The sequence below is a fragment of the Micromys minutus genome (assembly GCF_963924665.1).
Source record: "Micromys minutus genome assembly, chromosome: 27".
NCBI classification, from domain to species: domain Eukaryota; kingdom Metazoa; phylum Chordata; class Mammalia; order Rodentia; family Muridae; genus Micromys; species Micromys minutus.
The window spans coordinates 7,689,092-7,704,829 of record NC_137962.1 but is presented as its reverse complement, the minus strand read 5'-3'; the positions used below and the strand labels follow the sequence as shown (position 1 = coordinate 7,704,829).

Sequence of the window (15,738 nt, the reverse complement as noted above, 5' to 3'; positions counted from 1 at the left end):
GGGGAAAGGAAATCTAAAATGTGTACAGTCTGAGCTGGTATAAGCTGGATTTCACTTCCAAACAAGTCCGTCATTACTTTCTCTTGTTTGTTTCCTCATCTGTGAAATGGGAAAATGAATACCTTGCTGTCTGTTTTAATTGACAAGTGCTAGCTCCTAGCATGTATCTGGCATGAAGCCAGTGTTCATGACATGCTAATGTGTGAATCCCCCCCGTCCTCCATCCCTCAAAGTCAACTCTCTGTTCTTGGACATAAATCTGAGCTTCAAATCTCAGGACCAAGCATTCACTTATATTTTTCTAGCTCTAAAAAAGGGGTTGCCATGCTTTATGATGACAAGGCTTTGTTTCTATGTCTCAGATTCCACAAATATAAAATAAGGATAAAAGTAATCCTCACTGAAGAGTTATAAAAGTTAAGTAAATATATCAATATAAAGTGTTTACTTCTGGACCTACCACTCTATTTTAGTGATTGCATATATAAAGATAGATAGATAAATAGATAGATAGATAGATAGATAGATAGATAGATAGATAGATAGATTTAATCATTGTGTATTGATTACACAGTGGGAATACATATAGTTTTTCACCAAGATATAAAAAGTTAAATATAATGTTTATTTTACATGCTAAATAATGCATTTTATTTCAATTTTTAAAAACTGATTGCTTAGGGAACACCTGGAACAAAACAGGATTTACATATTAAATGTCTGACATTATATTTTATTCCCTGTTTAAAGATCTTGTGTGTGCTATCAATATATATTATAAATAAGAACACGCAAAATGTAAAAATGTGTTCATACATATACTTTAGAAATACAAGTAAAAAGATCAAATGAGCCTAAAGTTTGGTCTTACTCAGGAGTCAGTAAACTACAACCAAAGAACTAATTCTTCAGTGTAACTACCACTCGGCTTGACTACAGTTTACCACTTCAGTTTGTATACCTAGCTCTCTCTCTAGGCTCCTGTTTGCCAAAGTAAAATGGCTTAGACATCAGAAACTCTGAAAGCTAATCAGCTCTCAGCACACACAAAGGTCTGTTCCCAAGCAAACATTCCATTTCTCTGAGCCTCGCTTTCTCTGCTATGGATATAATGCTTGCATATCACCCCACCCTGTGAGAAACCATGCCTCATTGAAAGCATGCTACAGAATTTAAACAATCTGTTCTAAACACAAAGCTGTTACATAATGCGAAGGGTAATAATAATAATTTAGTTCTGTATTAGAAGCCCATCACATAGTGAAAAAAGAGTAAAAATAAAGGAAATTGGAGAAAATAAGTTATGTACCAACTGAAGAAGGAAAACATGTCAGTCTATAAAATGAATGTAGATCACACGTGTAAAACCAGAAGTTTGTCATATTCAATGCCTTCTTGTGGAGGCTCAGTGGGAAAGCGTTCTTTCAGAATCAAATCTGTCTACTTTGGTTTTTTTCTACTTCAAAAGATCACTGTTTGAAAGAGGGAGTGGCTGGGGCTTTCTATGGTATAGAGGGTCCAAGAGAGCAGGTTCTCCAGCAGAGGTTTGGCTCTCTGCATCCTTAATCTGGCAATCTTTTTTTAAATTGATCCAGTCTTCAGGTCTCTCTGTCCTGTCCAACACACACACACACACACACACACACACACACACGGGGCATCATTTTAGTAACCACACACCACTCGTTGTTCCTTTATTCAGTTAGGACATGTTTCAAACACCATCAGATTTATACAGTTTTTAAGGGTAGAAGATAAATATTGCAATATTACTATAAAATTACCCAGAGACCACCCTCAGAACAAAGCCTACTGTGTACTTAACATTTTTTAGGAAAAAGAAGGTGCCCTTCTGATGAATAACAGGACTAGATCTTCATTTCCCCTTGGCACAAATAGAAATAGGCAAACATAACACATGGAACAGTAGCTTTCAAGATGATGACCACAAAGCAATGAAGACAGTAAGTCCCCAGCGGTAGGAAGCAAATGGAGTGAATCCTGGTATAGTGTGAGCTTGGTTCAGACTATGCCACAGAGAGCTGAACCTAGATGAAGCATGTGATTGAGAATAGATGAGTAAGAGTCAGGAGAGAGCAAGATGGCTTAGAAGTACTGGAACACACCATCGTAGAGAAAAGGATGGCACAGAGAGACTTGGAATGCTTCAGAGTATCCAATCACCACAGGCAGATGAGAAGCTAGTGATGCAGAAATAACCATCAGATTTAATCAGTATCTGCAACTCTCATGGGCTGAAAACTGTGTCACCTTCCTGACTCAGACTCAGCATAGTCTCCCAGACACTTGGCAGTGCAGGGCTAGAGCTTCCAGTGTTTTAAATATCTGTTCCTAAATTATATTCTGCTCTGATACTTCCTTTAAAAACTTGTAAATGTAAATACCGTAAATGAAGCTATGTGGTTTTCTGTGATTCAATATTTTTCCAGAATGAATCTTGAGAACACTCATAGCAATTAAAAAAAGAACACTCAAGGTTTAAGAAAATAAAGTCACTGAGACTAGACTCCACTCAATGATAACTGGACATTAAAGGAAAGAACTATGATTGATAATGGAGAGAGGAATTAATGACTGGAAATCAAGACAAGACTATATATGCAAAATTAATAAACAGACAATTGATTCATTATGTAATTTTATGCATATGTTTAAAAAACCTAAAAGATATAGGTTGAGTCAAAACAATATTTAGAAGTAAATGCTATGAAATGTAGGATAAAAAATCTACACTAGAAGGAAATGACTGAGATTAGACATTGTAGACAAAAAACAAAAGAGAAAAGTGGGTGAAATAGCAATAGAATTATCGAAAATAAAATACCAAATAAACAGACCTTAAACCCAACACTAAAACCAATTTTAAATAATGTAACACCTGAATAATTTGAGTCCTCTCCCACAAAAAGAAATAAAAAGACTAACTAGCCAGCACCTTTTTTCCACATTGGTGTGAACTATACATCTAAAGTTCCCTAAACAAATCCCAGACACAAGAAACATTAAACACACACACACACAGAGAGAGAGAGAGAGAGAGAGAGAGAGAGAGAGAGAGAGAGAGAGAGAGAGAGAGAGACGCACACACATATACACACACAATTTCTTTCCTAAGAAAGCTTGGCCCAGAAACCAGCTTAGAATACGAGACAAGAACATGTGCATCGGTGGAGCCTTCGATGATGTCATCTTCACTGCTTGACCATTCCTGGAACCCAGGCTGAGATTCAGAAGATCCAAGTTTTTTCTGCACCTTACACAGTGCTTGCTATGTGATCTGGAGTTGCTAGAGATCAGGTTGTGTGTGTGTATGAACCAGTCAGAATTTGGATTATTCCCTTGAACTATGGTGACCTTTGAAAACTGTCCTCTTGATTTCTTTCCTTCCTGCAGTGTCAGTTGAGGATGATATGGGTTTGGGCAGAACTCAGTTGGGCACAGAGAGTTCAATCTGTCTGAGTTGTGTGTGTAAATACTCAGTTCCTCCTTTGGTTGTGATGGTGTAAAGTAATTCTTGCTTCTATTATGAAACAAAATATTGCATGTTGCCAAGGTAATTTATGATATGCTATGATAATTTCATAACATGAATGTTGTATCATCCAAGCTGGAACATAGTAGGACTTTAGTTAAAAGTTGTGTATTAATGAACACATGCTTTGGTGTAAACATAGTTTGTTTCATGCTGACAAAGCCCTTTATAGGATTTGTCAATTTATGTGAATCTAAGATATTCCGACTTGAAGGAGTTTGCTTTATTCATGATTTCCCAGGTCAGTATTATCTGAAAGAAAAGAGCCTTGAGTATCCAGAAATATATAACTTGTCCATGGACACCCTCTATTTCCTAGAACAAATGAAAGAATAATAGTGTCTAAGCATGAGTTGTGTTAACTATCGAACAACATGGGGTATAATAGGGCACGTTTACAGTGCTTTGAATGGATTATGTAACAAGTGTTTGATTAAACTCATTTAGTCTGTGCTCCAGCAGCTCACCCCTGAGACAATAAACACCACACCCATGATAAACTTGTCCCATTTTACATTAAGTTTATTCAGCACCGGGGCCTCACAATGCCAACTTTTGTGATTATACATCTAGCCACATCTTATTCTTCATCCTGAATTACCTTCTTTTTCCTCACATGCAAATGTGAGATGCACTGCCACACCCAAAAATTGTAAAGGTCAAATCATCCTATTATTTGGTCTCTTCTTTTTCTGCATAGGTAGTCTCATTCCAAGGAGAAAAACTTTGCAATATGTATAATTATGCAATTTATATGTTAACGAATGCTGTAAGAGAATAATTTAATATAGTTTCAAACAGATTTTAAACCACTGTTTTCTAAGAAGTTCAGTGCTGCAAATGTGTTCAGTGGGTGGTGGTGCCTAAGTGCTTTTTCACTTATGGACAACAAATTCAAAAGGAACCCATTTTCATAGTCACCTCCACAAAAGAATGACACACATTGAATTGCTTTGGAATAAAACAAAAAAAAAAAAAAAAACAATAACATTATTCCAATATATTGAAAGTTTAATTTACAGACACTACAAGGAAAAACTATGATGGTATTGAAACTAGAGAAATGTTATATTTATAACCTTTTTAACAGTTCATGTCATTAAAATATCTGGGAGAAACAGGGAACTTCATCTCTCTACAGGACACAGATTGCTTTGAATATAAGAACTGAATTCAAAACAAATTACAACATAGAGCATGCTAAAATAACAGTGGCACATATTACAAGAGAAAATAATTTATCAAAGATCTGTATTATAACTGTGTGAGTATATGACATTGTTAGATGATAGACAGACAGATAAATGGACAGCCATATAGTTAGATAGACAGACAGAATATTCTGCTTTCCAGTTTTATTTTGAAAGCTGTCTTGTTGTCATCCAAATGTTCTGAGAAGTCTCAGAATAGAACATCTTGTTCTTTGGCCTCTTGGCTTTTCACTAGTATCTTCCCACTTCTCTACATCATCCCTTCAAATCTGGGTCTTCATATTTTTTAAATATTCTCTGGAGGTTTCTTACACAGATATACCTGGAGCCAAATGATAAACATGTGACTCTGAGCACAGCTTTCTTCCTGGGGCAACATAACAAGAGCACAAAAAATATTTTTTGCCCAAGAGAAACTCAGTAACAAGTGATATTGGGTCCAGAATCCACCATACTGTAGAAAATACAATTGATGGATTCACACCCAAGGAAAGAGATTTTACATCACTTCACAAAGCTATGGTACTTCTGTACCCCCTGTTGCTATTCTCTGTTTATTTCTAATTCTCACCTCCCACCATTCATCCAAAGTAGAAATGGAACAGAGGTGTTGTGCAGGACCTCATTGTCGTCCATGCTTCTTGTATGTAGAGCTTCAGAAGTCTCAACCTTAAAGTAGAAGTTTAGCTAAACCATCCAAGTCAATGTGTTGGTTCCTTTCTGTGGAACACAGATGGGAGGAACCTGCTAACACAGGAGATTGAGGCCATAAAACTGAAAACCACAAATCCCCTGTAAAAATATAGCTTCGGATGCCTAGCGAATCTTCATAAGGCTAAGGTAGAGAAAGTGAGAAGTTACATGGATTCTGTTGGCCTCTGTTACCAGTTCTCCTTGTGATTAGTTGCATGGGTCTTTGTTTGATCAAGAAAATTGGATTCCCTGCTCCATATTACACTGGGATTTAAGCTACTTTTTCTTCCTATTTGCTGTCCATCTCTTATGATCCCAGGTAAACTCACCTTTTCTGCTCCTCTTTAGACAAACCTTCTCTCCATGACTTACTTCTATACACCTATCATGGTCAGTCATGTTGCTACCAAAGTACATTTCTATTTGCATGTCTGCCTCATATTTACTTTTACTATGATTTCCGTTAGGTACCAGACATTTTTTATTTCATTTTTGAACCTTCAATGCCTACCTACATTCTGATTACAATGAGCATTCAATAAATATGTACTGTAATTTTTATTTAACTATTGTGTGCCCAAAATTTTTTTGCTCCAGTAACACAATCATTTTCATAGGTTTTGATATAATGCATGATTTATAATTTAAATCAACACAGCCAGACGTAATCCTGTGCTGTGCTGAAAGCAACAGTGAAGACCCCTTGGATCTGTTTTTCTTCCCTATAGCCTGTGCTAAAATGGAGCATCCCAGAAGTTTCTCTGAATAGAGAAAATATGTGCAGATTGAACTCTTTTGTATCTGGTCTTTTTACACATGGCTCCTTGCATAAAGGCATTAGGGTGACCTATATAGAAATCTTACTCATGGAAAGGCCTTAGAGGGCAGCTGAAGATAGATTATCCTCCCATTAGTACAAAGATCAGTTATCGAGTTCATGAGAAAAAAGAGACAAGGTAAGGAAAGCACCAAGCAAAGGCCCTAAGGCAGAGACGTTGCCTGACTCTCTTCTTAACCAGCCCCGTGTGTCAACATACAGGGGACTGTCCTCAGTGAAAAAATCACGGGGCACACTGTCTTCATTTATGTATGTATATTTGTGAAAAGATTACATTAGTGATTTAGTGTTACTTAAGAAATTCATACCACTTCTTCAGTACTCAAAGATTTTTAGAAACTCTTACTATTTCCTTATCCGTATATAAGCTGCCTTTCTATGTAATAGCAGAAAGATGACAATGGGCACATGAAAGCCGAAGTTCCCACTGGTATCACACTCATGCAAATTGGATGTGTCTAGATGACAGAGACACCTCTTTCTAGCTTCAAGATCATGAACAGTTTGTTTGGCACTATAGCTGCTGAATCCTTAACCTATACAATGAGAGCTGTGAGTCCCATCCTGAACAGTTTCCCTGAACACGTCAAGAAAAAAATCTACAGATTTTGAAATCAAAATGAGCCTTTGATATGAATTTAACTAATCACACTCTAAACCCAACACCCTGAAAATGTCAGGATAGTTTTGTAAAAAAAGTAAGCAAGGTGTTTCCTACAGAATGCTGAAAGCTATCTGTGTAGACACTGGGAAACTGATCCCCTACTCTAGTTCTTAGGTGGTTTCAAATTTACAGTTTTAGAAGTAATGCTCAGCACAGACTGGGAGGTGTCTCTGTAGGGTACAATATAGGTTAGGGAGTGCTTCTCAGAGGAAACGACACCTGACGTGTGAAGAGATACAAAGGTTACTCACCTGGTCACTGAGGTGTGAGAAATCCAGATGGGTGTTCCAGAAATTCTAGGTAGAGAAAGAACGCAAGTGTGTTATTATGGATGCTGAGGCCCAGAGGAAAGATTTAGATGGAAACAAATGAAGGGTAAGGGCCAGGATTGCTCAGTGAATGAAAGCACTTGCAGCCAAACCTAATGGTGTGGGTTCAAATCCCATAACCCACGTGGTAGAAGGAGGGCTCCGGCTCCCACAGCTCCCACCACCCATCCTCTGACTTCCATGTGCATGTTGTAGCACTCATGCATATTCACATACATAAGAAACAATGTGTGGGGTGTTTCTAGAAAACTGTTCCCCAGCTGCTTCTGAGATGAAAGCCAAGAGAGTAGATGGAGAAAGCTGGGGGCAGGGGGTGTGATCTGTGAAGGGTGTAAAGCAGAGTCTGAAAACTAAAGATATCTGACTGTGGGACATGGGAAAAAAGGAGGCATCAAAGACAAGACTGGGAAGCTGGGGAGATGGGTCTGTGGTTAAGAACCCTGGCTGCTTACCAAGAGAACTGGGGTTCTAATCCCAGAACCCCCATGCAACTCACAACTGTCTGTAAACCCTAGTACTAAAATACTGCAGTTTCTGACACCATCTTCAGGCTTCTGTTGACATGTATGTATTATGTATACATGCAGGCAGAACACTGAAAATACTGAAATGATAAAAGGGTAATTTTACAAAGATGAGGCTGGAGGGGAATCATGTCAATGAAGGTGCAACTCACAGAGACAGTGAGCAGAGACTCTGGGCAGGAGGGAGGGCTCGGGTTGACTTCCTGGAGACATGTGGGCAGCAAAGCTAAGAGAGGGAGCTCAGTGGATCCTGTGAGTCTGACCACTGTGCTCTTGGTTTGCAGTACTTTGTCTTCACTGGGGTGCTGGCCATGGTGACGTGTGCGGTATTTCTCCGGCTTAACTCTGTCCTGAAGCTGGCTGTGCTGCTCATTATGATCGCTGTCTATGCGCTGCTGACGGAGACCATCTATGCGGGTCTCTTTCTGAATTACGACCACCTGAACCACAGCGGAGAGTAAGTACCCACCACAGGGCTTATGTGCCAGCTATCATGAAAATGATAACACTGGGCAAGGAATAGTCATTACTATCTGAGGGACTGAACATATTTCAGCCCAAACCCTGTCCAGATTACCACTCTAGGGGAAAAAAACTCTAATTTTTAACATATAAACTATAGACCAATTATCATAACGATTTAAAACTTGGACTGAGTTGGATGTGGTAGCTTAGATTTTCTCCATACCTAATCATTAATTTCCTCAACATTAGCAGTTCTAGTGCCTGTGGGGTCTAATTTTAATTTAACTATAGCAATATTGGTAAAAGGCAGTCACTTGGATTGAGTGATTCTGAGCCTTCATTATGATCTCTGAAATTTAGAAAAATGTAAGAAGTAACGTATAAGTCACGATTCCTTAGAACACAGGGCCTGAGAGCCAGCTTCGATGCTGACACAGTTCCAGGACAATATGAGTGATGAGGGAGACAACGCCAAAGAAGAAGGTGAGGGTTAATGACTCAGACAGCAGAAGTTGTCAAGAGATTCAGCCTGGACCTAGGAAGGTCCACTCAGTCAGCTATCAGAAGTGTCAGCAGGGATGAAGTAGGGCAGAAGAATGTGTCTTCTGGCCCCTTTACCATTCTTCCCCCTTTGACTAGACTTCAGTCTCTGGGTATATTTCTAAGGTCATCACTTGACCTACTCAACAATCAGGGTATCACACCAGACCTTGTCCAGGAAATGGTAGGAAGAACAAGACACTGAAAGTGAACAATAATCAACATTCGTGTTTATTTCTCTATCAAAGAATAAAGAATATCAAACTTCGTTCAAATCCCCTTACCTCTTACTAATCCCATCTATTTTTCCCAAGAACAAACAACCATTTCACTGAATGAGGAAATTTTTGCTGTTATTTTTTTCCATTTTCATGCATGTCTGTTCACATGTGTATGAGTGTAAATGTGTCATGCGTGTATGTGAAATCTTGAGGTTGGTGTCATAAATAGTCTTCATTAGTTCTTTTATCTTGTTCACTGAAGCAGGGTACCTCAATAAAATTCACTGGCATGGCTGGTGTCACTCTCTAACTTGTTTTTGGAGGACCCCTTTTTGTGCCTTCTGAGGCTAGAATTATAGCCAGGCTGCAGAGTATCCAGTAATCATATGAATTCTGAAGCTCTGAACCGCAGTCTTCATGTGTGAGTGTCAAATACTTTATCCACTGAGCAGTCTCCTCAGTCCAAAGCACTGAATGTATTCCTTCCAGTTGTTTAACATCTGCATCTATGACATCCAGTGCTGTTCTAATACCTGTGCTGGCATCTTCATACAGTGTTGTATTTCTGAGATCCACATCAGGTGATATCTTTAGATTTAGTCCATTTTATCTGAAATCTGTACATACTCTATAATGTCAATATATCAGAATATAATTTAATCCCTTTCCCTATCAATAAAAGCTCAGGACCTTCCTACTTTTGCTTGCATGTGTCTCCTAGAGCTTTATGGGAAAACAGACTTGCTGGATTGTAGGTTAACTGAATTCACTTCTTGAAAACAATATCACATTGCCAAATTGCTCCCCAACACAATTCTAACAATTTTCTGCTTATAGGTAATTTCCCTGTTGCTCTTTTGCCTTTGCTGTTTGCTGTTAGACCTTTGATATCTTGTTGGATTTGTGGATACTTTTTATGTGTGTGGCATTCATGCATGTGTTTAAACATGTTTGTATGTGTGTGTGTAGTTCAGGTACATACATACACAATCACATGTGTACACACGTACACATGCACACACACTGAAGTCCAAGTTAGCATCAGATATTATTCTCAATCTCAGTCTTCTTTTAAACCCATCTGGTAGACAATTTTACCCTGGAAACAACTGTCTCTGATTCCCCTGTCTCTTACCCCCTAGTGCTGATTACCACTAGCTACTTCTGCACAGCCTTTTTACACACATATGTATGTGTGTATGTCCTGGGGATTCAAACTGTAGTCCTCATGCCTATGTAGAAGGCACGGTACACAGTGAGTGTCCTCCCTAGACTGGAACTGTGCTTTATATCACTTTTTTAAAAGGTGATATAAATCACTTATAAGCAAGTCTGTGCATGGTTTCCTAATCTGTTAGCTACTTGGCTTAAACAGCCAGGTCACACATACATACTCTTTACCAATTTTCCGTGGAGCTAGTAACATTTTTCCTGCTAAATTTATAAAAGTTTACATCATTTTTAATTAACAAGCAAATCATACCTGCTCATGTTGGACAGCATAATTTTTATATATGAATGTTTTACAGAATAGCTGAATAGAGCTAATTAACTTGCATGGCCTAACACTTATTTTTGTAATGAGGACACTTAAAAGTTTACTTAACATTTTTCCAATACACTACACGATATGCACAATATATAATGCACAGCCTCTTGTTCCATGGTGTAAAACAGACCTTGATTTTATCCCTCTGGCCTGTGGGCAAGTGTCCATCATTTGACCGACCATTTGCAATCCCCATTCCCAGCTCTGGTAAAACCCACCCTACCGTCTATTCTGTAAAGTTCAACAGTTTCAGATTATGCATCTAGTTGAGAATGTCTAGATTTCCAATGCCAGCTTAATTCATGTGACAGATTTGTCTGTTACAAATGACAATTTTCCTTTATTTTAAAGGCCAAAGAGCAATCTTGATTACATGTGTATCTGTTTTATCCATTAATATTTTGAAGTAAACATAGGTTATTCACTCATGTTAATTATATGATGATTCACAAAAGGTAACAATTATTCTGCATTTCCAGACAGTAGTGTGCTATGCATGCATTCCCTATTTTGTGTGTATTTTGCCTACTTCATCCTCAGGATTAATGGATCCAGCAGTGGCTTAAAGCTTCAGTCTAGACTACTTTATTAGAAAGCAACTTCCCATCTATAAACCTTAATTTGTCCACAGGTAAAGTTCAATTTAAAACTTCTGTTGCACTGGTCAGCAAGGAACCTTCATCACAACATGTTACAGAAAGGGCCAAATGGCTTTTGGGTCAGGATTGCTTTCATGTGCATTGGTCCAGCTTCTTTTTTATTTTTTTTTAACTTTATTTTAAAAAACAAAGATAAAAGAAAAAAATTTTAAACATTTTTGCATAAATGTTTACAAATACAATTAATTGTGTCAGTGCTTGGCTTTTTTTTTCTTTTTTTTTTAAGGTTTGATACTCTGCATTAAGGTCTTACTAGTTACAATGAGCAAAAAGTACATGTAAAACAGGATGTAACCTGAATTAGTCAATGTTTTCTTGGTGTGTAAGGATTGAGCATGACGGTTTTTATTTTTGTTTTGTTTTGTTTTTTTCTCTTTTTTTTTTTTTTTTTTTTTTTTGAACTTCACACAGTCTGTGAGTTGTTTCTGGGGCAGTCCGAGCCTCTGGGGTTAGCATCCTTCTATCAGTGACTTCATATTATGTCTGTTCTTTTGTGATCAGTCCAGCTTCTTGCTAGACCCTCCAATAACGGTGATTAGAAGGCTGGGACCCCTTCCTTTTGTTATAAGCACATCAGTCCTATCAGGTCAATATCTTCATCTGTCCTTAGCAATCTCCCTTTAGACCCTATCTCCACATACAGTTATACTGAATGGTTTTAACCAACGAAGGGGAGACACAGTTTGTCCCATCGCATTACTTCAGGACTACTATGACTCTCAAACGTGCTTATCACATAGAATGGTCATTCTTAATCTCACCTCTTGAGGAGGAAGATTATGGTTTTATTATTATTGTTATCATTGTTATTAAGTGTTTGAGGAAAAGTTAGTAACTTCTAAGTAAGAATTGTAAAAGCAAAGACAATCCCAAACTCATGGCTGATAGTCAAATTCTTCTCTTAACTACATCCTTTCTAAAGGTAAGCCATTAATTGGTGCTTTGTTTCTTCATTCTCTGCTACCAACCAAATAAAGTTAGAAAGAAATGAGAAGCACAGTTGGCCTCAGTCTCATCTGAAGTATAGATCAGAAGACACTGCATCCCACTGTCCATCAATGGCCAATAAGACGTACCTAATGCTTTAGTTGTAACATACTTAGTTCATGCTCATTTGTGACATTTCTTCACCTTGCTCCTGATTTCTCCTGAGAATGGCAGAATAATTATAAAATGTGGAAAATGTGTCAATCACAAAGAACGTTGGGTGGGGCATCCTGTCCACTTCGAAATTGGGATGAGCCTAATACCTGAGACTATTTTGTCTCATTTGCTCATTACAGCCTCTGTCTCAGTAGATAATGCTGAGCCCAGAATAGGAGTGGCTTCTTCTTTGTTGTCATACCAATCACTAGACACTAATCTTCTTCAGCCTTCTTTCCCAGGAAGCTCTACGGTGAATTGCTTAAGAGTATCAGTTTCGGAGTTAAACTGCCTGGATTCATATCTCAGCTTTTCCACCAGCTACATTTGTGAACTTGACCAGGTTAATTTAAAATGATTCCAACTTCTTCAACCCTTGCTGTCCTCATCAATGAAGTGAGAATAACACCAGTTTTGTTTTGTTTTTTTAATTTAAGAATGCTTTTAAAAAATCAAACCTGGTAAGCATTGGCTCAGTGTTAACACTTGTTACTAAACTTGACCTCTTCCTTCCACAAAAGTGAGGATTCTAGGAATTTCTTCATTTTTATTTCAGGACTTTGATTACCTAGCTGGTTTCCTGGCCTCTATTCATAAAGAACGCATCCCAAATCCATCTTTTCAGTGCCTATACTTTCTTCAAATCCTTCAATAGCACCTTGTTAACTTTGAGAAGCTTAAATTTCAGTCATTTGCTGGGAATATATGAACTCTCTCCTTCCTCAGACCTGTACTAAATTCTTCAGTTTTACCTCCTGAAACTCTACAGGTTATATTGTAGGATGGACTTTGGCAGTGGAAATTAATATACTGTTCCTCAAAGGGTCTTCTACTTCTACACCCTCTTGTGTTGATGTGTCCATTTTTAGAAGTTCAGCCCACAGTTCTTAAGACAAACCCAAGGATAATTTCCTTAGTTTATTTTTCCTCACTTATTATTATTAATAATAATAAGCATTGCCACTGATAATTGGACACTAGCCCCAGAAAGCTCTGAGCACCCCAGAAACAACTCACAGGTTATATAAAGCTCAAAAAAAACAAAGGCCAAAAATTAAAAGCCTCAGTCCTTCTTAGGAAAAAAAATAAATGTTTAGCACCCTCTCAGAGTGTGGTACATCTAGACCCTAAATCATTAATAATCCAAGAGCTAAGATAATTAGCAATTTTTGGTATTCACAGGTCATTATGCTTAATCTATACTCACCAAGAAAACAGTTTCCATGTTATGTGCTCTCCTACATGTACTTTATGCTTATGCTAACTAAGAGGATTACAATGCATACTATCAAACCTCTAAAAGAATTAAGTACTCACAAAAATATTCATATTGTGTTATGCCAAAATGCCTTTAAAAATCTGTATATGTATCCCTCTTTTCTTAAAAAATAAGGTTGTAAGAAAAAGAGATGTAAAAAAAAAAAATAAGCCCTGCTTATTATTCCTCACTTTCTATCGCATCACCACATTAACTTCTTTATGTGGAAGTAATTAATTTCCATGTCTTCCTCTTCTATTACAGGAGCTTTATAGAACAAGTAGTGTCATTCACATTTTCATCATTTAATAGTATCTAACAATGGGCTTCCAATGAAGTATGTGCAGAATGAAATATGCAGTAGGAATTGGGGAGTGCCTAAAAAGAAGCATCAGCTCACTTGGAATCACATAACAATATTTATTCACACTTGGTCTACACTCACATACAATTACTGCAATATTGTGTCACTACTCTTCTTAAATTGTGTGTACCTCATCTTGTAAGCACAATTTTGACCATCTTTAGGCCTTGTTTTGGATAATTTACCATCCTTTTCCTCTCATAGATTTTATGTATATATATGCACACACATTCTAACTGCTAATAAAAAGTCTATTTATGTGTCACTTATGAAGTCTTGTTGACATCAAGAGGCATCTTGTTGACATCAAGTCATGTTAACAACTTGAAATAGACGTAAAATACTTGAATCTGACTGGGCATTATAAAAAAGATCAGAAGGTAATTAAGTCTGGTTCTTGATTCCACTCACCAGCAGCCATATTTATAATTCAGAGAAGTAGTACTCTTTGCTCATTTTTTCCAGTTCCAACAATAATTACCCACTCCACTGAATAATTGTGGTACCTGAAAAGGGTCTCCCTATAATGTCCACTTGAGTCCTGGAAATAACAATGATGTGTCTGTCCTATGCTCTCCTTCAGAAGTACATCTAAGGCATTTACTTTGATCCTTGTGAAATGGTCAAATAAAGGCATTTAGAAAATTTTAAATCTAAAATTTATCATACACCTATTTTGAAAAATAGGTGCCTACAAACAGAGCATCTCTCCCTTTCATTTGTACATGTATCTGTCTCATGTACACGTGAACACATGCTGTGTTTCCTAACTGCCAATTCTGAGCTTTGGAGGTTAAATGTGAGTAAGGAGTTTCTTGAAGCTTTCCAACGAAACCATAGCTAACAAAATCATCCTTGCAAGACAATGTCATTAGTGATAATCACTGAAGATACTTCAGACACAAATGTGTAGTGCTCACAACTGAAAATAATTTGGAATAGATGAAGTCAAGAAAGGCCACACATGAAAAAGTATTTGGAAAGAACCAGGGAAAGTGGAAGCTGGCAAAACCTAGGTGCCATGCGTCACTGGAGCAAGGCCATCCTGACCTCAGTACAGTCTAGTTGATGTCTGTCTGCAATCAGAAGAACCAGTGCTTTTCCCTCTGCTGCCAGCTAACGATCTTAGGAAGTTCAGTATGAAGCTCCCTTCATTTTTATGTTACATTCAGTCTGACAACAGAGTGGAAAGAAAGAGAGGAAGAAAGAAAGAAAGAAAGAAAGAAAGAAAGAAAGAAAGAAAGAAAGAAAGAAAGAGAAGGAAGAAGAAGAAGAAGAAGAAGAAGAAGAAGAAGAAGAAGAAGAAGAAGAAGAAGAAGAAGAAGAAGAAGAAGAAGAAGAAGAAGAAGAAACAAAAAACAAAGAATGGAGGGAGGGAAGAGAGAGTAAGATAGGGAGAGGGAAAGGAGAGGGAGAGGGAGAGGGAAAGGAGGGAGGGAGGGAGGAAGGGAGGGAGGGAAGGAGGGAGGGAGAGACAGAGACAGAGACAGACAGAGAGAGACAGAGAAAGAAACATAGAGCCAGATTATGTACTTTAGCAAACATGGTAGAGATAAGGATCTAACACCCAAGGTCTATTCCATATAAATAATAAAAGCCAAATAGCTGTTACTTACACATTGCATATCCTTAATTCTTCTTCCTATCTATCTACAAGTAGTTTTAATACATACTACACTTCCTACTGAGAGCTTTGGATAGGCACTGAAGATTACCCATGAATAAGA

The 15,738-nt window shown here is 37.7% G+C and overlaps 1 protein-coding gene across 3 annotated transcripts in view; it reads left to right on the top strand.

Moving 5' to 3' along the window:
* The window catches only part of ADCY8 (adenylate cyclase 8), a gene marked incomplete at both ends in the record, with an annotated part of 219,780 nt that overhangs the window by 169,926 nt on the left and 34,116 nt on the right, over positions 1-15,738 (top strand). For all 3 annotated transcript variants that reach the window (XM_080939054.1, XM_080939053.1, XM_080939052.1), the window contains one exon: positions 8,097-8,269. In XM_080939054.1, the coding sequence (XP_080795180.1) occupies positions 8,097-8,269 (173 nt within the window). The remainder of the gene's footprint in view (positions 1-8,096; positions 8,270-15,738) is intronic.